Source organism: Spinacia oleracea, chromosome 3, assembly GCF_020520425.1.
Source record: "Spinacia oleracea cultivar Varoflay chromosome 3, BTI_SOV_V1, whole genome shotgun sequence".
Taxonomy (NCBI): Eukaryota; Viridiplantae; Streptophyta; class Magnoliopsida; order Caryophyllales; family Amaranthaceae; genus Spinacia; species Spinacia oleracea.
The window spans coordinates 26,267,957-26,290,709 of NC_079489.1; the positions used below are offsets into that span (position 1 = coordinate 26,267,957).

A 22,753-nucleotide genomic window follows, 5' to 3' on the forward strand; every position below is an offset into this window, starting at 1 on the left:
ACATTTGGAGTCCTAAAAGACTTGTTCTTGTTCGGTTCGGGCGCAGCTAGGGAGGGCACGCAACAAAGAGTATGCATCTAATTATGCTATATGATTATGTGTAAATAATATGATTCCTGGGTTAATGGTTGTTTCCGCATGATTTATGTAAATGTCATATGTATCATAACCTAACACCTAAATGCGCCTAAAATACCCTATACAAATATGACTCATCAAATTCCCCCAAGCTAGACTGTTGCTTGTCCCCAAGCAACACTAAACCAAAGATAGAGAAACAAGACGTACATGACTTTCATAAAACCATGGTAAGACCAACCTAACTCTCGAGCAAATAATCGAACAGAGTTATTGAGACAAAAATCTAGCTCGGATACAAATAGAACCACAAAGCATCATGATCCACAATTGAAACAACCAAGCTTAGCCACAAACTATTCTCAATCAAGCTAGTCGTCGCCGCATACCTTGTAGAATATAAATATATGATGCAACATGGGGTAAGATGACAATAGCAAGAAACAATTTTCATTCAATTACAAAACAAAATGCCGATCAAGAGGTCTTTATAATAAGCTTGTAATGGGGTTAGGTAAAAAGAAAGGGTCGGTAGGGTATAATTTGGGAAAAAGTGAGAGTAAGGTCCAACTTGGGGAGCAAAGGTGTACTACATGCGTCGGCGTGATAATGCCGAGGATCCAACTCCATCAAACCATGAAACCCCAAACAATCAACCAAGTTATAACCAAGGGGAAAAACATAATATAATGTCAATGATCTTTCTTCATTCCCCTTTCCCTGCTTTCAAACTACATACAAAAACGAAAAACATATATTTTTTTTTATTTTTCTCTTCTTTTTTTTCCTTTTTTTTTTCTTTTTTTTTCTTTTTTATTTTATGAAAAATGAAACTAAATAATGAAATCGAAAGTACATAACTGTTACAAGCTTGGGTGCCAACAATAATATGCACCATCTCCAAACCACATATCCAACTATAGCCTCGAACCACGAACTATTGGGTTAGTGTGCAAATCAATCAACATCAATGAAACCATTACAAACACCGAAGCTCTCCCAAGCTAGACTCGGGACAAGTAACCAACGGGGATAACAGGGATCAATTTTGTGGAGTTAAAAGAATAAAAGTACAAGGCTACAACATGGGTATGAAAGGCAGGAACTGATGTTTCTAAATTCGTCTGAAGGCTTCCTAAGAGAATGGCCTCTGTCATACGCGACATGCGTGAGTTGCAACTAAACTACTAATGAATCTCAAGCCAAAATCATACGATAACAAGTCACATCAATCACACAAACACATAGTAAGGTGACCTACAAGATAATTGGCTAGCTATTCTTGACACGAGACCAACATCTAATTACCGCATACCATTCACTTGGTTCACACAATGCCAAGCAGTTATCAATGTATAATATGACCGACTGAATTTCAGAATCATAACTAAGTTCAAAAGAAGCTCAAGAGAGTCAAATAAAGCCCAAATATAGTTTGAAAGTCAATTGCATAATGCAGGGTATAAAGACATATGAGTGCAAGAGAGAATGCAACTAATTTGAACAATAACACTATGAAAGCAATACATTTTTTTCGTTGCACGTAAACTCCCACCCCTAATGGATGGTACAAAGTGTACAACACCTAAAAAAGCAATAAAATTATACTAGAAAGCAATAAAGATAGATATCCCTCCCCCAAGCTAATCAAAACACAGTGCCCTCGCTGTGAAAATAGCAACAAAATTAGTCAAACAAGGGAGAGAGATGGAAAGTGCTCACTCGTGATGAGCCTTGTCTGCCGAGTATGACTCGGTAGGACTGTCGACAGTAGAAGCGGTGTGGCCAGAAGCTTCAAACTGACGATGCAAAGAGTCAGTCTTCATGGATGCAACAACCACAATTTAGAATACTCCATTCAACCAAGACGGTGCATACTTCAAGATTCCACGATCAATCCCAACAAACAATCCAAGCAATGACAATATTCGTCCAATGCTAATAATTCAAACTCAACAACCAACGAACTTTAACCAATCTCAACAAATATTTCATATAATATTCACAACAACGACAACCATTTGAATTCAATAACCAATATTGTCATCAAAATTCCAATTTTCTTTTTAAAATATGATTCAAGTGAATAAACTTTAGAAAAATTGAAATTTTTAATATCCTTTGTGCACCACAAAGACCATAATTTAGTGGCTAACTCACGTGAATTCCGCAAACGAGCACCAATACTACACAATGTGCCAATGCCCACAATGAATTAAAAACCCCCAAATTGATTTCAAAAGTTAGGGTTTTAAATTCATGAACAAAACAATGGTGAATATGGGAGATTGGAGAGGGGAAGAGGAGGGAAGTTGGTGGATGGTGGGTTTGTGGTACGGTGGTGGGTTTGTGGTACGGTGTTGCGCCGATGTACCACGGTGAGGTGTTGGTGGCGGGTGGAAAGCTCTGTGTAGGAGGTTGAGATCGAGAAGGTGGCAAAGGGTGAGAGAAGGTGGCGGTTGTAGAAGGTTGTTTTGTGGGTGATGGTGGTTGGGCGAAAATTATCGGAGAGGGACGACGGCGGGGAAGCGAAGGGGGCGGTTGGTGGTGGTCGACGACCGACCGTGGTGCAGTGGGAGATGGCGAGGGGAGGACTGCGAAGGGAGGAGAGGAAGATGGTTGTGCGTGTTAAGGAGGGCAGACGGTTGGTGGTTAGGTTCGACGGGGATGGTGGCAGGAGGAAGCGGGTGGCGTTCTAGGGTGTCGCCGACCACCGGTGCAGCGCCGGTGGTGATGTTGGTGTTCGACGGGTTATGGTGGTTGGAGGGAGATGGTCGAAGGAGGGCTGGGTGTAGGCGGTGATGAATGTGGAGAATAAAAAAATAAAAAATAAAAAAAATTGAATGGGGTGGGCGCCAAATCCAGCGAGATCGCTGGTTTGCCAGCGGGCAAGGCAGTAACTGCGATTTTGGAACGTTTACAGGCCAGCGGGCCCGCTGGGAGAGTGCTGGAAAACGCGCACACGAGGGAGCATCCAGCTTGCTCGCTGCATTGGTGATGCTCGCCGATGCATCATCGTGGCTTGCTAAGACTTGTCGATGCATCGGGATTTTCAGAATTAATTTGATCTTGCACCTATGCGCGCATATTCTCCTTAGAAATATGGTTGTATAAAGACATCCAATATACAATGTAGCCTATGTTCGTAAGAAAAATGATGAAATAAACGTAATATAGTACGAATGTGCCTGCAACATTTGGAACGTATGCATAACCACAAAAATAATCCCTTGGAGCATTGTAGATGATGAAGAAGGAGAGATAGGTCAATTTGAGCCTCAAGTAGGCAACAAAACTGCAAGAGTCACGAATTATGGGGGATTGTTGAGGAAAAGTCCCAACTCTTCACAAATTCGATCACACAAGCTCCCCACCAGAGATAAAGTCAAGGAAGTCAGTGAAGAGCCAGAGTCATTTGGGCCATCTATGGTATAAAATCAACCAAACCAATATTAGAAATCCAAAAACTAATATTCTAAGAAGTCAAGTATAGGAGGCATCCAACTCATATTAGATGAATAATTATCTTAACAAAGTTACCTTTCACTCAAATAATTTTGGATAAGTTCACGATGTTCCTTATAAAATTAGGGGGCCATTTGTTGTACACATTTTAAAACTTGCCCTTAGAGAGGATATGTGGCTTAGGAAATGGACCTAAAACGATATTAGAGCCCAGTTATATGGTCTGCCATATGAAGGCTCATAAAGAATAAGCAAGGTCAGCACATGAACGAGCGAACCCTAAAGGAATAAAATCCCAGAGAGCCAAAACTCAGCGTCATCCTCAATCAAGTGAAAGCACATACTAGGTCAAGGAGAAGAAAGGTCGACGTGGCCACAAACTTCCAAAATAGCCGCTTATTCCTCCCCACTATGAAAGTTAAGGGAAGTAACTCCCACTTACCCTCAACCTCATTTCAAATGCAATCATCTTTCATTGAAATTATCGTATAATATCCATACTACATAAACAATATAACCAAAATTTTAAATCAAAAAATTCATGCATATATGATGCAGGTCAAAAACTAGTTGAAATTGAAATGCCTAGTTGGCATCCCACTCCCCACGTTACTGTTTTGTTATACCGCTCAAACAGCTCCATTCTTACAACACCACAATACTCATATTCGCATACGACAACACCCAACACTCCAACAGGACAACATTCTCACTCTCCCCCCACCACCTCCCTTTTCTTTTTTCTTTTATATTTCCTTCGAATTTTGACTCTTCAATTTTCCTTTTTTTTAATTAATAATCTGACCTGGTACGGAGTGTATTTATTAATATTTTTCCCGCGTTTGTTAACTCAGTCAATTTATCTCTCCTCAATCAATTACCCTTCCTTCTCAACCAACTTTCACTTTCTCATATTCCTTTCCTTCTCCCCCTTCCCAACCTCTCCAACAATGACTCATTCCCCTCTTTCCCTTTTTCAAAACCCCTTCCCATGTCTTCTTCCTCCTCCTAACAATTCTCTCTCCTCTTTTTCAACACCATTATCATGTCATCTTCCCTCTTCCTCCTCGTCTTCGTCTCTCTCCTCCCTTTCTCCCTCTCTCAACCTCCTCGCAGTACGCTCTCTTTCACCTCATTTTTTTTTAAATAATAATAAGACTAATAATTGTCGGCCTTATTCGATTATTTCTCTGTTTTTGCAGGATTTTACATTAACTGCGGTGGTTCTTCCCCAATTCAGTACAACGGACATCGATGGGTACCGGATTCGAATTATATCTCCGTAGGGGAGAACAGAACGGTGCCGGAATCCTCGGTTTTGCCACTCCTGTCAACTGTTCGGTCATTTGGGCAAGAGGGGAACGCGCATATGAAATTCTGTTACCAAATTGGACCTGTTATTCGTTCTGCCAGATACATGGTTAGAACGACTTATTTCTATGGCGGGGTTAACGGGAACCGCTATGAAAACCCTCCTGTTTTTGATCAAATTGTTGATGGTACTTTGTGGGGTTTGGTCAATACAACCGAAGATTATGGTCATAATATGAGTACTTATTATGAGGGTATTTTTCGAGCCGTCGGGAGGACGATGAGTGTTTGTATTGGGGTTAATGAGCTTACTGATTCTGACCCTTTTATATCTGCTATTGAGCTTGTTATGTTGGAGGCCTCGGTTTATAATTCAACCGATTTCGGGAGTTTTGGTCTGAGCTTGGTTTCCAGGAATAATTTTGGATATACTGGACGGTTTATCCGGTGAGTACTCATCTCTTTTCGTGCAATTCGATAAGTTCATTGCATTTACTTGTACATTTTATTGTGTTTGACTATTGGTTTTTGATTGTCTGGGTATTGACTGTGTGATTCTGGGTTAGGATCAGGTTATTAAAAATATTGTGAGGTTGAAAATTGTTGACTGTAATTAGCGGGGGATAGGGTTTTATTCCCTATTTTGGTTATAACAAAATGACTTAGAAGTGATTTAAGAACAAATTTTTCGACTTGGAGTTAATTGATTTTTCAAAGAAGGCTAATTGAAGAATTTTTGTTACTAATCATACGGAGTATTATGCAAGTAGAGAACACTTAAAGAGTTAAAGTCAACTTTTGAATGGTGGTTATTGTCCCCTTTCCCAGAAATCAAATCTTCCTCAATAGTTGCATTCCTAGTTCATTATTCATCTACCCTATAAATACTAGTTTTGTGATTGAATCAGGAATAGGAGACCCGATGTCGACTGTTAAGTGTATTCGTGTTCTGAAGAACACATTAGATACAGGTTAACTTCGTAATGTTATAATAAGCCGTAGTTCAAAACTATCAATCGAAAGAAAAAAGTGAATGTTGATTGGTGGTGTCTCTAACATAACTTTGAAGCCATTGACTATTTTTTGGTTGAGTTGGTCTGTGCCTTTGTTCTTGGTGTTTGGCTCACAGGTTTTTGCTGCTTTAGAATTTTGGTAAATGGTAGTGTTCTGCCTCTTCACTGATTTAATTTGAAATAAGATGTTGGCATTGAAAAGATCTGGAAACCGGGAATCACCAAGAAAAAGGCTAATGAAAACAAAATGCATGTTAATCACGCTATACGTCACCAAGAGAATCTTGAAAATGCAAGTTTTACTTCTCTTGTGGAAAACCTGTAATATATGGAGTCTTCTTTGGATCTTTTATATCCACTTTACCATTTGACAGTTCCTGGTCTCTAGTCAGATTCCTGGTTCCGTTATTCATGTTTACTACAGCAAAATTTATTTTTGTAGTGCTAGTTATACTGAACTATTGAGTGCATCTGTGAACTATTTTTGTTATACTAGTAGGAGTTCATAGTCTTGTAAGCATCAGCTATAACTCAAAGCTGATACTTCTGTTTCATCTTATTAATTTTGTATATATATATTTGGAATGCCAGGTCACCAGATGATCGTTTTGATCGCTTCTGGAATCCTTTTGGACCTCAGCAAGGTGTTGCTCAAGTTCCAAATGTGTCTGTTTCTGGGTTCTGGAATCTTCCTCCCGCTCAGATCTTTGCAACACACCTAACAGTTTCTGAGGGACCTATGGAGATTCAGTGGCCTGATGGACCCCTTTCAAGCTCAACATACTACATTGCTTTATATTTTGCTGATGACCGAGCATCATCATCGGGGCGGTCATTTAACATTAGCATTAATAATGTGCCATATATGCATAACCTGACTGTGACTTCATCTGGTGTGGCGGTGTTTGCAACCCAGTGGCCCTTAGAGGGTCTAACAAGAATAAGATTTACACCAATGGATGGATCAGATGCTAGTCCCCTGATCAATGGCGGGGAGATTTTTAATGTTTTAGCACTTGGAAAAAGAACCCACGTGCGTGATGGTACATCTCTGAAATTTTCAAGCAATGTATTTTCTTTTCTTCCCATGCTTTACTTCTTTTAGAAATAATTGTTGCCTAATTCTCTTATCGTCCCCTCCTAAGAATGTTGTGGAACTAGGTAACTTGAATTTTGACCCTTAGGCAAGAGGTAAACTATTCGGAATGCTGAAAAGAATTTAAGTAGGAGATACCACATGGGAAACCCAACTTGCATGAAAGCATGAAGCTAGATCAGGTATAAGTTTAGTAAGGTGGAGCTTATTTCACAATAAATTAAGAAAGAAATAGACTAAGCAGATCAGTTGAGAAGAAATTTCGATAAATACGGAGTATCTACTATCTAGCATACAATGGTGAAAAGTGTACCATGAAATTGCCCCTACAACATGCTAACCATGAAGTTCGCTAGTAAATAACATTCCCATGCTGGTTCAACCTACTTGAGCATGTTGTTTTTCAGATAATACTGGTTGAGATAACCAGAAAAGGTGGATACTGTATCGGATAAAGAGATCGTGACCTCATTGAAAAGTTTCTTTCTCTGAGATTGCTTAAAAAGTAGAGAGGCGTTCGATGAAGCTTGTTATTCCAGATTTTCCTGTTGATTCTAAATTTCTAATAACTATTTTGTTTCTTGCCTCAGTGATCGTGTTGGAAACAATAAAACGCAGTCTTCTGAATCATCCAGAAGATTGGATTGGTGACCCTTGTTTCCCAGCTGGGTACTCCTGGACTGGGATTACATGCTCTAATGGTACACGGGTTCGCATTATCTCCATGTGAGTTTTGATTCAAGATCAGAATACATTGACTCGTATTGACTACTTATTCTCATCAGCACTTACTCTTTCTTTTTTTGACCAGAAATCTGATGAATATGGGTCTTCAAGGATACTTGTCGCCTGACATTGCAAATTTGACTGCGTTGAACACAGTGTGAGTGCTTGATCTTATACATATTTTTTAGTTAATCATGGGATAATACTTATTACTGTGTTTCATTCCCTTGACAGAATGCTTGGAAATAACAGCTTATCTGGAGTTATACCTTCTAGTGTTAGTCAATTGAATCATCTGGAAATTTTGTAAGTCTTTTTCCCTTGATGTATACAAAGGGGTGGGCTTGTACAAGTATGAACATTAACATGTTTGTGTGTGGTTGTGGTCCAGTTTTCCATAGTGTGGTTATGTAAGATAACTGTCCATTCATTTATGGGGTTCAACTGTTCGATCTGTTTATGTTAAAAAATATAGTTACATGGTGTTCCAGATGATGAGTTGGGAGGTTAAAATTGTTTATCAGAGCTGTACTAATCCTTTGGTGGTTGTTTAAGCATGCTCCATTGATAGTACAGTTTTTACATACTGTAATGTCAGCTACAGGAACTACTCTTACATCGTATGTACAATATTTATAAGTGTTTGTATTTCTGATATGATGTTCCGTCTTTTCTAGGGGCTTGGAAAATAATCGCTTGAGTGGAACCATTCCTTCATCACTTGGAGAAATCAGAAGTTTGCGTGAACTGTAAGTTCTATTTCATTTGAAGAATTTATCCCTACAATGCACAAATCTTACACATCAATTTTTTTATACTCCTTAATAATAACGGGAGAAAGAGCTATAAGTGGCGCCATAACTCGGCTATGAGACAGAGCATCTATATATTATGTGGAAAATGAGCGTTTATATGACATAGTCTATCAGGAAAGCTTGAACAACTACCAAATGAACTGTGTCTTTAACATTTTGGTGGAGGGTTGTTTGGATTTTCTAAAAACACGTGAATTTTATTTCCCCTTCATTCACAAGATGACCAAATAACGCAGTGACATTGTTGCAAGAAATCTACGTCATGCCTCATTTCCAAATCCTTAACTAGGTCTTGTTCTTTTCACCTTGTAAAAAAAGTTTCATATACCTCCGTTTCAAAATTATTTTTACACTTTCCGTTTTAGTCTGTTTCATACTCCCTCCGTCCCGGAATACTCGACCCGGTTTGACCGGCACAGAGTTTAAGGGACTTGAATTGACTTATTTAATTTAATAGGTAGTAGTTGATAGTGAAGTATTATTTTAATGTAGTTAGTGGGAGGTGGGTTAAGAGGTGGGGTTGGGGGAGAGTAAGGGTTGAATTTTTAATTATTTTTTGTATGGAGTAGGGGGTAGGGGGTTAATAGGGGTGGAGTGAGAAATAATATAATATTGTTAGAATATTTCCATTTTTAGAAACAGGTCAAGTATTAAGGGACGGCCCGATAAGGAAAACAAGTCAAGTATTCCGGGACGGAGGAAGTAATATTTTGTACATTTTGCTTTATATTATTTTTAGACATTAAGATGTACCATCTTATCCCCTAACCTCCACATAATTTATATTTTTTCACTCACTTTTTCTTACTTTATTCATTTTTTTCTTACATCCACCCACCTTTTTACACTTTATCTCTTATTTTATCCATATTTTACTATATTTAACCACCTTTCACACACTTTCTCTCGTTTGTCTTAATAGTTGTGCAAATTAGTAACTGTAAAGTTCATTATGAAACGAAGATAGTACTAAATACTCACACCGGTTTGACCAGTGCGGAGTTTAAGACACTTGAATTGACTTATTAATTTAATGGGTGTTAGTTGATAGTGGGGTATTTTTTAAATATAGTTAGTGGGAAATGTGTAAGGGTTGGGGAGTACTTTGTGGGGGATGTGAATTTTTAAATGATTTTGTGTAGGAGTAGGGGTGTAGGTGGGTTAGTAGGTAAGTGTGAGAAATAATATAATATTGTTAAAAATTTCCATTTATAGAAGCGGTGCAAGTATTAAGGGACGGCCCGAACAGGAAAGCGGTGCAAGTATTAAGGGACGGAGGGAGTAAAGGCTAATAAGTTTTGTAAAGGGAAGTTCAAGTGCAAAGAACGAAGTACAAAAAAAGGCCTCCAACGGACATAGTACTATATGGGAATATGGTTCACCTAGTGTCTTGTCAAATCTTAAAGAAGTACAGTATCACTAAATTAAGCATCTTCATATGTTTGTCGAATCATCAAATCTTCAAGTTATTTCTGAGGTTCTAAATGACTCTTATTAGAAGGCAAATTTGCTAATTAGGCATAGTGCAAATGGAATTTGGTTCACTCTCTTAACAGACAATTGGGATATCCTTTCTCGTATAGTGATGCTTTTGCAATCAAATTTCCAGCTTGGGCCACTATTGTAGAAGAGAATGACTGCTTGAGACATGCCTGTTTTTCAGTAGTATATATCAGCATATTTATTTGAACCAAACCACTGCAACGTATTATTTGTTTTCAGATTTTTTGATCGAATTATTTTTGGGCATCTCTAGCATGATTCCTCTTCCCATCTTAGTAACCCGTTCACATTTTGATGTTCTCTTCTTCGCAAAGGCTTTAATGTGCTCTTTGTTATTCTTTGTTTCACCACTTGACTTACGTACACTCTTTTAGACATTCATCTTAATCAACCTTGTTACAATCATAAGGTCCATATGGGAGATGTTAGTTTGTTAGATTGGTAAAAAGTCCGAGTTAGTACTAGGATGCAAGAAGTAATATGAGTATTGGGGTGGCTAGATATTCAATAGTGACATATTGACCTTGTTCTTCTTCAATGAAGATGTGTGGATTAAACTTAATCAAAGGAGCTCAAATTCTGAAGGCTCTTTGAATCATAGTGGCAAGTCTAATAATTCTCCCTCTCTTATGTGATAATGACATAATGCTTATATTTTGCAGGCATCTAGAAAACAATAATCTAAATGGAACTGTTCCTAGTAACCTTCTTCAAAAACCGGGGTTGCGCTTTACGTAAGTATGAAAACCCTTGTATCCATATTACTTGAGGTGCATTCATTTCTCAATCTAACAATCTTATATCCGTTTTCTAGGTTCACTCCCGGTAATAGTTTCTCACAATCGGCTGGACAAAATACATGATCCTTCCTGATCCACGATTACTGAAGATTACATGGCTGTCACTACGATATGAAATCGGTATTTGATTCATTTTTTTTGGCAACTTCAAATACAGCTGGGAACTTCTTGGTATTTTCTGCTCTTCGCTTCAGAACTACTCCGTAGTTGTCTGAATCTGAGTAAAAGCTTCTGTGTTTGAACACTTTGATCTACTTGGTATAATTAATCAAGCTCCCCTATGCAGCCTGAAAGTCAGGCTGTCATTTTGTTGTACAGATTATTTTCTGAGAGGTGCTTCTGACTTTGTTTAGCTGTATATGGTCCCCTTTCCCCAGTAGAGGGGAAGGAAAAGGAGGAAAAACTTGGTTTTGTTTGTATTCTATTTTTTTTTTTTCCTGTTTGCTGTTTCACTATTTTCGGATAGAACTTAAATACTGTAAATGTAACACTTGTTTGCTGTAACTTTGTAAGTATTCACATCTTCTGTTTGTTACAAATGAACCAAACAGATCATTTTCGTCGCACTAGCTAGTTGCTTTGCTTTGAACATCCTGTTTTGCTCTTAAACTATCATTAATTCAGTATTGATCTATTTTATGCAATGCCAAAGTAAATGAAAAGAAATGAAGCTTTTTCTCCAGTCCTTGCTGAGTTGTTCTTGAGAAGCATGATATCGAATAATATTGTACTTGTGCAGCTTGATTGCAAGATTTGGTGGCAACTTGATTGGTAGACTATGTGGTTTGTTAGTTGATAAAGATTTCTGCAACTTGATTAGAAGCTCAACTTCTCTTCGGTTGAAGGTTAGTCCGGAAGTCTACTCCTCTGTTCAACCAAACAGTTTTGGTATTTCAAACAAAACGAGCAGTGTACATTATTTGATTGTGTTAGATGGATAAACAGAAGCATTTAGGGAGAGTTGGATTATTGGAGTGAGGGAAAATAAGCAGAATAAGAATTGAGTTACTTTTGGTGCACCCTGCTTCTGCCTTGTCTCCATAAGGAAACTGGAAACAGGAAACATACACTTTACAGTTCACACTGCAACCTCTCTTCCCCTCTTATCTCTATTTAAGTGGTCAGACTTTGCAAGCAACAATGTTTCTTGCTTTTGTTCAATCATTGACATTCTCAGTATGGGCTCTATCTTTTTTCAGGAGATATTTGACAACTGAGATTGTTGCCATTTTTACATTTTAGCAGGGTTGATCGACTGGAGTGCGTTGGGGGTGGGGGTGGATGACTTGTATAGCTAATTGTTACGGAGTACAACCTGAAGGATTTTATCAGAACCCGAACAACCCGATTTCTACAGCCTACTCTCTATTCCGGTTTCTTACAAGGATTGGTACTCGCAGGGTCAACCAAACAACCCCCAAGGCGAAAAACATTTGGTAAAACTCGGTCTCCTACTTTTCGCTCCAAATATTGGCAAGAGGGGAGACTAGATAGGAATTCAAAAAAATAAAAAAAAGGAACCCTGAGATTTCCATATTCTTTAGGACCTCTGTGGTCAAGCTCATCTAATGCAGTAATGCAGTTGCAGTGAATGGATGGCATTAGTAATTAATACCACATTAATTGTGAATACCATCCAACACACATAGACAATGTCAGGTTTGTACATGGTAGCTAGTGATTCAGTCACTGATATCAGATCCACTAAAACCAAATTTCCTGAAAATCCATCAATTAAAAGGTGGAAAATATATAATATACCTCCAAAAAAAAGGAGAAAAAAGGGGTGGAATTCAGATTGAGGGGGGTCAGAAAGAAAAAGAGAAAACAAATAAGACAGTTGATCAACATAATCAATCAAGAATCCTACAGATTCACAAGCTGATTGAAAACTAATTAAACCCCAAAAAACCATAAATAAAAACTAAAAAAAATTAACAAAAATAAAATCAAGTTTTTTTTTTACCTATCAATCTTGTTTTTCTTGAGAGGAAAAAGAGGAGGTAAGGAGGTGGACTTACCACTCTGAGTACAAATGGGTACATTTACCATAGGCCTAATTCTCATACTTGCTGATCTAGTTCTTTCTAAACCTTTTTTGATCCTTTTAATGTGTTTCTCTCTAGTACTTAATCCTGCTTCTTTGTCTTTGTCTTTGTCTTTGTCTTTGTCTTTGTCTTTCTCTTTCTCCTCCATTGCTGCTGCATCTCCTAATGAACTTGAAGATGACGATGACGACGATGAAGACGAGGAAGGCGATAAAGTCGAAGACCTTGACTTCTTCAATCTTAGCAACTCTTTCCATAAAACAGTACACTTAGGTGGTCTTGGTGATGGGTCATCATCTACAAACCATATCCTTGGCTCTTGTTGGTCTCTCCCTAACATAATACCACTCCCGTTCTGTTGTTGATCTCTTGCATTATGCGCTTTCACTTTCGTATTGTTGTTATTATTGTTGTTGTTGTTGCCGTTGTCTTTATCTTCTGGTGTTGAAGATTTGAGGTTGAGTTTAGTAAGCTTCTCAGCTGCATGGTTGATTTGCCAGTAAGGTAAGAGTTTCCCTTCGAAGAAGAGTTCATCTGCTGTCAACATTGTTGAATGCCCAGCATCTAAACTGTTTTTACCTGATAAAAACTCAAACTCAGCTGCTGCATTCTTCACAATCTCCCTTTCGATGATGATTTCGTCGTCTTTGTCCAACGAAGACCCTGGGCTTATAGAGATAAAGCTATCATCGTCCATAAAATCTGCTGAAAATGAGATCCTTGGACCCCCCATTGTTATTGTTGTTGTTTCCCCCATTGATCTACTTCTTTCAGGAGACACCATTTTTTTCTGGAAAATGAAAATGAAAGGATCTTTTTTTTTTTTTGAAGGAGAGAGAGAGATAGGAATTAGGAAGAGAGGGAGAAGGGGGGTTGATTACTAGTGGGTGAAGGTAGTTTTTTTTCCCTAAGTTTATAAAGGAGAACCTGAAAGTAATTAGGTTTTTTGGGTGTTTTTTGGTTTAGCTTTGTTTTAAACCCATGCTTAAAGGACTGTTTTTCTTAGGTCTCGACCCTCGTGTATACAACGGATGTATAATAAACTACATTTTCGGTTTAGTCTCCCCATGTCACTTAAAAGTCACCCCTATTACCAAATTCATTTTTATACTCCTACATGGGTGCGATTATATCTACGTGTCAGTTTGTTTTTTTGTTACCCCATTTTTACTTGATACGGAGTATTATTTTTGACAAATATATTTTATCATCTTATCCTTTTATCTATAATAACGGTAACTTTCGTGTAAGAACGCCTTACCGGAAAGACCACTTTAATTGCTTAACTAATTGGTTTCATTGCTTAACTAATTAGTTCTAGTGCTTTACTAATTAGTTTCATTGATTAACTAATTGGTTTCAGTACTTAACTAATTAGTTCAAGTGCTTAACTAATTGATTTCATTGCTTAACTTATATGACACCAAAGTGGTCTTTTGTGTAAAACCGCCTTATATAAAAGTTTGTACTATAATAATTACACAATTTTATCATATTTTAACCACTTATTAGTCTATTATGAAGTACGGAGTACATATCATTTCATTCTTTTTTTTACTTGCCTCTCCTAGAAACAAGAGTATATACTTCGTAGTAACGTAAAAAAGCGGAGCCAATATACAAAACAGCCGTTATATTTGTATTAAAAAAAACTTACTGGTCTAGTAAGGCCGAAACAGATGATGAGCTACGATTGTGTTTAACTATACGGGAACAGCACTGCATATGGACACATTCAAGAAATAAAAGACAAGTTATGCTCTGCCTTTCTTTTCCTTTTTTTTTTTTTTTTTTTTTTTTCTTTTTCCAATTTTTTTTAAACAAATAAAAATAAATCACCTCTCTTTAACAGTATAAACAGTACACTTTAGCCATGCAGATTTATGTGGTGTTGCAGGGTTAGTTAATTAATTGTTATCAGAAAAAGAAAAGAAAAAAAGGTAATAATAATAATTTAATTAAAATGGTTTTCCCTAAATCATGGTAATGACTAATGAGAGTTATGATGGATCCACTTAACTAATAAGAAAATGGTAAGATTCCTATTTGACACTGATTCCAAGAGGAAAGATTAATACACACTCTGAACTCACAACAAAAACCTGTCTCTACTAGTAATTAACTATTGAGTAAATTACAAGATTTTGTACATTATGTTTATATTCTCTCAATTAATTATTAATTAAGGTATTTTAATTTCCATGTACTTTTTTTCTTCTTCTTTTAAGGATAACTCTTTTGGGGTTCATTAAGGTTTGATAAGAAAACTAGGCATAACCAATCAGGAGGAGAAAAGGGTTTAGAATTTTCGCCAATGTAGCATTTGTTGTATGATTTTAACGTGAAATTCTTGATTTTTATAAAAGAGTTATGTATATTTTTCTCTCATTGGTATTTACTTTTTGCAAAAATTGTGGCAAGAAACTGTTTTATTTTTTTCGGTAATTTGTGTATCCAAATTTTTTTGGAGCTTATATAGTACTCCGTACTCCGTAGTGATATAGTTGAAATTGAATAAAATAGTGAGGTACTACATGTTATTCAAATTAATTGAAACTTATCGAAAATTGTTGAAAGATATTTAGGGGTCGTCGTTTGGTTCACGTGGGGTAAAGGGAACGGAATCAAGAAAGGGTTTGGAAAAGAATGGAAAGGTAATCCCTATATTATCACAAGTTGTTGGTTTACAAAATAAAAAAGAAACTCATTCTTCCCACCACCCCTTCCCTCAATCTTTTCAGGTACTGCCCACTCCACCGCCTTCCCACCCATCGCGCCGTCGAAAACTCCACTCCACCGTAGGATCAATCCACCGCCTCCCCACCCACCCACCGCACCCATTTTAGATCTCGCGCGACCCTCGGTCTTGTACCGCCTTGCAGTTCTGCTGCCTGGCGCCGCTTCCCCTCTTTCTCTCTCCTCCAATTTTCATCTTTTTTAGATCTAGTTTTCCGGCGAGATTATGGTTTATTTTGGGTAGTTAGGGTCAATTTCGTGGGTTGGATACTTAGTTTTTGTGCTGGGTAAGATGATTTTGGTTGTATTAGGGTTGTTTTGGTTGTGGTATGGTAGTTTCGGTGGCTGTAGAGTGGTGTTGGGTGGTGGTATGGTGGTTGTACGGTGGTTTCGGTGGCTGTGGAGTGGTGTTCGGTGGTGGTTCAGTGATTGTAAGTGTAATCCCCCGTAATTTTATACATTTTATTTATATATTTTAACGTATATTTAATATATTTAAATAAAAATTTACGAATTTTAGAAATAAATATATAATTAACATATATTTATTTATTACATTTTAATATTTTTAATGATTTACGAAATCAAAAATAATTTTAGAATTTTAAGTTGAAAAGAATTTGAATTACGAAAATCGATTGAATTTAGAAAACGATCCTATTCAGTTTTGGATTCGAATCATAAAAGCTAAATCCTAATTCTAGCCCACTTGGGAAATCCCAATAGTATAAACCCATAACCCATTACTCTACTTCACGTAAAACCAAAACACAACTCCTCTCCCTTTCTATTTCACTTGAAACACCAAACCCTCTCTCACTGTTGTTCCTCTGCCTTTCTCTCCACGTCGCTGTCCCAGCCGCCGCTACAGCCACCGGCGAGTCCTAACGCCGGTAACCCTTTCTCCTTCTTTGATCTCCTTCTTCGTTCTCCTTCTTTGTTCTCCTTTTTTTTTTCTTTTCTTTTTTCGTTCTTGATTTTTCGTCCTTCCTCACCATTGCTTCCCTCCTCTTGTTCGATTTCGCGCAGCAACCAGGACCTCGTGAGTCTCCCTCGCCGTCAGCCCAACCTCGACCACCGCCGCACGGTAGTCTCCTTTCCTTCCTTCCTTTTCTTTTTTTTTCGTTCTTTTCTGTTAATTGTTGTGCTAGCTTCTTAATCGTGGCCCTTGTATTGCGCTAGCCACGTCCTCCCTCGCCGCAAGCCACCGCCTGCCGCCGCCGTGCCCTGTCCGCCGGCCAGCCCTCCTCTCTCCCTCTTTCTTAGTTATTTCTTAAACCCTAAGTAAACTAAATATTTTGATTTTATTTTGTTTATTTAATTTATGCTTTGATTTAATAAATTTATGATTTTTATGAGTTAATTGGACATTCAGATTTATATAGTATGTTCAAATAATATATTTAATTTTCAGATTATCTAATTACATTGAAATATTGATTTTTGATTATTTAAAGTATGAAATTCAAGGTTTTTATGATTGTAAATCATGGTAGGACGAGTATGGATTATTAAATTTATTGTTTCGATGTACTAGGAACGTAGATTGGCCTTGGTGAAGTTTTTAAATGAAATTGCTGAAAATTTAAAGTACGATGTTTGCAAAAAGTTTTCAACGAATTTCAATCACTAATTCAATAATTATGATGCTAGGAAACCAAATGTTTAAGTTTTGATATTGGGGAAGGTTCTAAATATGTTTAAGATGCATTTAGAATTCCTTATTATGGTTGCCAATGATTAGAAATTGATTGGGATTATTTGTTGATTGTTTTAGGCGGAGAATTCTCTTTAGGAGACTTTTGAAAGTGTTAAAGTGGCCTATTAGTTTGTTTACACAAGGTACGTACATACCTGTGTGCTTGGAATGTGTGTTATTTGTTGAAACCATGTTGAAATTGTTGGTGAACTTGCTTATGTTGAAATTACATGTTTAATATTGTTGGATGGACATGTTGAACATATATTTCGTTATGAGAATTATAGCATGTTAGTATGGATGATTGATGCAAACATGTTGGTTGGGAACACTAGATTATTTTATACATACATTGATTCAGGACGATTGATCGTTGTTCCCTTTTAGCTTTTAACTACTTCATGAGGGTCATGGACCTTGTTTAGTAAGTTGAAACCTTATACCCATATACATGGGTTGATCATTATTAAAGGAAAGGTTGGATTAATTGGAATGAGTCTTGATTGATGCCTTTGTGATCACTTACTTAATTCCAAGATAAAAACAGTTGTGAATAGTTGTTGATTGTATGACTTATGTTCCCTTTTAGCTTTTCGCTACTTTATGAGGGCCTAGGACCTTGTTTAGTAAGTTGAAACCTTATACCCATATAGAGGGGTTGATCAGTATTAAAGGAAAGGTTGGATTTAATTGGAATGAGTCTTGATTGATACCTTTGTGATCACTTACTTAATTCCAAGATAAAAACAGTTGTGAATAAATGTTGATTGTATGCCTTATGTGATTGTTGAGTCACAATAGAGTTTTAATCTGTAAATCATGTAAAGTGAAACTGAGTAGCAATAGCTTTAGACTGTGCACGTCTAAAGTGACGGACAAACAGGAGTTGGGGTTCATGGTGGTAGCCCATGGCCTTTTCTGGGACCGGATTGATCAGCTTGTCCTATTTTTATTCAAAAGTTCCTCGATATCGCAGGTCACTGAGTTTACGGAGTCGCGCCCGTACCTCGTCTTCCTTAGTGAAGCTTCTAGCTAGACAACTCGGTCCATTGATTATTTCAATTTAAAATAATATTATTGTTATAAAGTCTAGTCAACTCCAGCCTAGTCTAGTCAAGTGTGGTTGTCAGATTAACATGTTTTGTCTGCCCCTATTTATGTTTATTAGTATCATGTTAGGATTGTTCGTTTAATAGAATCATGTTAGGGTTATTATTGATTTAGTATGTAGTACTCAGCCTTGCTGATTACGTGCTTTGTTTGTGTATGTTGATCATGGCTATGCCTTATTGTGTAGGGGAATACAGTTAAACATAATAACATGTGCGGAACAATCCCCAAAGCCAGGAAACATGTATAAAGCACAGATTAAGCAAACTTACATTCGAAGTGTGTTTTCCACAATAATCTGTCAACGAACACGAACAAAGAACTCCACTTGTCATTCCTCTACTTGGTTCACCGACACGTTCAGATCCGTCTTGATTATCGTAGCTTAGACAATTGATCAAGATATTTGCTTTTGGGATGAACACACTATGGAGGCACAGAGAGAATTAGGGTTCTCTGTTTTCTCCTAGGGTTGTGTGTAATCTGAATTGTGATTGTACTAAGTTGGAAATTAGGTTGTAAGGTTATTTACATAACCTTACTAACCGACTAAGCCAAGAGGCAAGGCCGGCTAGCAAGCCCGCAAGCCAAAACACACGGACACGCACAACCAGTGGGCCGTGGGCCGCGCTGCTGCTGTGTCGTGGTCTCGGCCCACATGCACGCGCACAGCTCCGCGCCACAAGGGCCTCGCTGCTGCTGCGTTGCTTTGCTTGCTTGCCTATGCGTGCGCCCATGGGCCTCGAGTGCTTCGTGCACTCGGCTCGTGGGCCGCTCCTTGTATTCGCGATTAAATATATTTCCGATATATTTATTTATCGTTTCGTATACGACGAATCACCGTCGTACGATACGATTTATTCGTTTCGCCTAGCTTACGAATATTCGCGATACGATATACGATTCCGATGCAAGGTCGTATCGTATAATACGTTTCCAACTTAAATCCCGAAAAGCTATTAAATGAATTTCCGATTCATTTAATCCGGTGATCTGTTACGTGTCATTGGTGTGACCTTGTAGGTTCAGTCAAGAGTAAGTTGTGAGTTCAATATCCATTAGAACTCACTTATCGGAAGCATTGCTCCAGCTAGCTGTTCCGATCACTTGATCTCACTGAATTAATTGTTCGCAATTAATCTGAACCTTGGTATTAGACTTAATGCACCTTGGGTGAAGGACATATTTCCTTCATATTGATCATGTGATGACCCATTTTAGTGAGCAGTCTCTAAGGATCAATAAGCGTTGCCATCTACAGGTTTGAAGATGATGCATCATTGGGATCGGGATTAGAGAGCTTGTATTTAGTTTTGTTTTGCTAAGTGACTTGGTTTGTTAATTTGGACTTGAAACTTGTCGTACTATTTACATTTCCTTATTTTCGTTGATTGGTTTCTGGGATTGAATATGTAATTGATTATTTATAAACCTAAAAGTTAGTTTTATGTTTTCCGCTGCAGAATTCTGAATAAGCCATTACGTTTTCACCCGGGCGATAATACTTTGATAATCATCTATAGTTATATTTATAAAAAGGTTATTTTAGAAAAAGTAGAATTGTCGGGGTGTTAGAAAAAGGGTTATTTTATGGCCTGCAGACCAGGAGAGACAAGAAGAATATTGTTGTTGGGGATAAAAGGAAAGAGTTTAATGCTGGGGGATGTCAAGGGAACCTCAAAAGGAATAGAAATGGAAATGGGAATGGAAATGGTAATGGGAATGGTAATTTCCAGGGAAGAAACAACCAGGGGAATAACCACAACAACAGAAACCAAACTGACAGAGTGTACCACTGCAGGAGGTGCAATAACAACCACCATGGGAAGGACTGTAAGGGGGAATTGGTAAATTGCAACTACTGTCATAAAAAGGGGCATAGGGAGTTTGAGTGCTTTACAAAGCAGAAGAGAGAGCAGAATGGTAGTGGGAGTAGTAACCAAGGGAAACCAGGGTTTAACCATCCGGGAAGCCAAGGTTCGAAGCCTGCTGGGGAACCAAATAACCAGGGAAACCAAAATAAACCTGCCAATGGGAACAACAATAATAACAAGGCTTCGGGAAAGCTGTTCATAATGAGCAGAAATGAAGCTGAACGTTCTGCAGATGTAGTTTTGGGTACTTTCTCTATTAACTCCTTACCTGTTAAAACATTGTTTGATTCAGGGGCAACTTATTCTTTTATTTCTTCCTCTATTGTTAAAAGTTTGAAGTTAGTAGATTTTGAGGCAATTGATCTACCTGTTAGTATGCCTACTGGTGTAACCATAAGGTGTACAAAATTATTTAAGAACTTGCCTTTGAAGATAAAATATTGCACTTTTCCATCTAATCTAATAGAATTTAGTTTGGGAGACCTAGATGTGATTCTAGGTATGGATTGGCTAAGTTTATACAAGGCCAGGATAGAGTGTGAGATTCAGAAAGTGAGCCTAAGGAACCCTACTAGGAAATCGATATCATATAGGCGTTTTGAGAAGTCTAAGAACTTTGGGGTGATATCTGCGATTCAAGTGAGGAAGTTGGTCAATAAGGGGTGTGAATTATTTTTCTGTAGTGTCCAGGATGTAAGTAAAGAAGTTGGGGTGAAGATAGAGGATGTTCCAATTGTAAATGAATTCATGGATGTATTTCCGAATGAGATTTCAGGTATGCCACCTGCTAGAGCCCTTGAGTTTACTATAGAGTTAAATCCCGGAACTGCACCTATATCCAAGGCACCTTATAGAATGGCACCTCCAGAAATGAGTGAGTTGAAGACCCAATTGCAAGAGTTGTTTTTGTTAAGGGGTATATTAGGCCTAGTGCATCACCGTGGGGAGCTCTTGTATTGTTTGTTAAGGAGAAAGATAAGAATATGGAATTATGCATAGATTTAAGGAGCTAAACACCATTAGGAACAAGTATCCCTTGCCTAGGATAGATGACAAATTGGATCAATTGAATTGGGCGAGTGTGTTCTCGAAGACTGATTTGTGTTTGAAGTACCACCAATTGAGGATAGCTGATAAGGGCCTAAGACCTCATTAGGACTCGTTATTGTCATTATGGGTTTAGAGTAATGTCTTTTGGGTTAACCAATGCACCTGCCATAATTATGGATTTGATGAATAAGATTTTCCACGACTTCCGAATTAAGTTCGTTATTATGTTATTGATGATATCCTGATTTATTCAAGGAATGAGAAAGAGCATGACAAAAAGTTGAAGGTTATTTTGGAGACGCTTAGAAAGAATTTATTTTTATGTGAATGAAGTATACAAATCTTGAAGTCGTGCATGTTTAAGTGACACCGACGGAAAGGTGAAGGACTAAATTGATTGAAAACTACGTTAAGTAAAGGAATAAATTTAAGAGAAGATTCGAGTGGTCCAGGATCGTTAGAAATCATTGTTGTCTTGAAAAGAGGGGAGGAATTATATGAATTGGTGAAAGAGCTAAGAGTTAAGCCCAAAAGTTGTGCATCCATGAAAGGCGTGATGAGGTTCGGTAAAAAGGAAAAGTGAGCAGAAGGAGTATCTGTAGATCCTTCTAAGATTCAAGATGTGAGTGTGTGACCTACTCCAAAGAACGCGTCCGATATATGAAGTTATCTAGGCCTAGGTGACCATTATAGGAGGTTGTGAAAGACTTTTGGAAGAAAGCAAAACCAATGACCAACTTGTTGAAAAAGGAATCGAAATTCAATTGAAGTGAGAAGTGTGAGGAAGCTTTCCAGATTTTAAAAGAGCGTTTGACCTCCGCACCTGTTGTCGCATCAATTGAAACCTTATAAGGCTAATTACCCTACCCATGACTTAGAGTTAGCTGTTATTGTTTTTGCTTTGAAAATTTGGAGACATTACCTCTATGGGGCAACATATAAGATCTTTACAGACCACAAAAGCCTAAAATACATTTTCACCTAGAAAGACCTCAACATGAGACAAAGAAGATGGTTAGAGTTGATCAAGGATTATGATTTGAACATTCAGTACCATGAGGGGAAAGAAAATGTGGTTGTCGATGCATTGAGTAGGAAATCGAGCCATAGTATGAATGTCTTGGTAGTTCCTGAAGAGTGTGTCGAGATATGCAGAGACTTAGCCTGGAAATAGTAAATCCTGGGGAGACCAAAGGAAGACTGAGTGCATTATCATTGGGGTTGTCCATATTCGAAGAGATTAAAGAAAGTCAAGTTGGGGATGAATACTTAGAGAAGGTCAAAGAAAGGATGGGGCAAGGGAAAGAAGTAGATTTCAAGATCCATGATGATGGTAGTTTGAGGTTCAAAGGGAGATGGTGTGTACCGCAGAAGTGTGAAGAACTCAAGAGACGTCTTATGAATGAGGGGCATAATACTCCATATTCTG

General features: G+C 37.8%; 2 protein-coding genes across 2 annotated transcripts; one reads left to right on the forward strand and one right to left on the reverse strand.

Annotated features, from left to right (window-relative positions):
* The first annotated feature begins 4,442 nt into the window (after window positions 1-4,442).
* On the forward strand, window positions 4,443-11,376 carry LOC110791404 (putative leucine-rich repeat receptor-like serine/threonine-protein kinase At2g14440). Its single transcript, XM_021996145.2, has 9 exons — window positions 4,443-4,658; window positions 4,746-5,301; window positions 6,459-6,910; window positions 7,554-7,689; window positions 7,775-7,846; window positions 7,924-7,995; window positions 8,367-8,438; window positions 10,670-10,741; window positions 10,822-11,376. Exons 1-9 carry the CDS (start codon window positions 4,589-4,591, stop codon window positions 10,868-10,870), a joined length of 1,551 nt encoding a protein of 516 aa, XP_021851837.2. The 5' UTR covers window positions 4,443-4,588; the 3' UTR covers window positions 10,871-11,376.
* Window positions 11,377-12,651: 1,275 nt separating this feature from the next.
* On the reverse strand, window positions 12,652-13,912 carry LOC110791396 (uncharacterized). Its single transcript, XM_021996138.2, has one exon. It carries the CDS (start codon window positions 13,637-13,639, stop codon window positions 12,770-12,772), a length of 870 nt encoding a protein of 289 aa, XP_021851830.1. The 5' UTR covers window positions 13,640-13,912; the 3' UTR covers window positions 12,652-12,769.
* Between the last annotated feature and the right edge of the window lie 8,841 nt (window positions 13,913-22,753).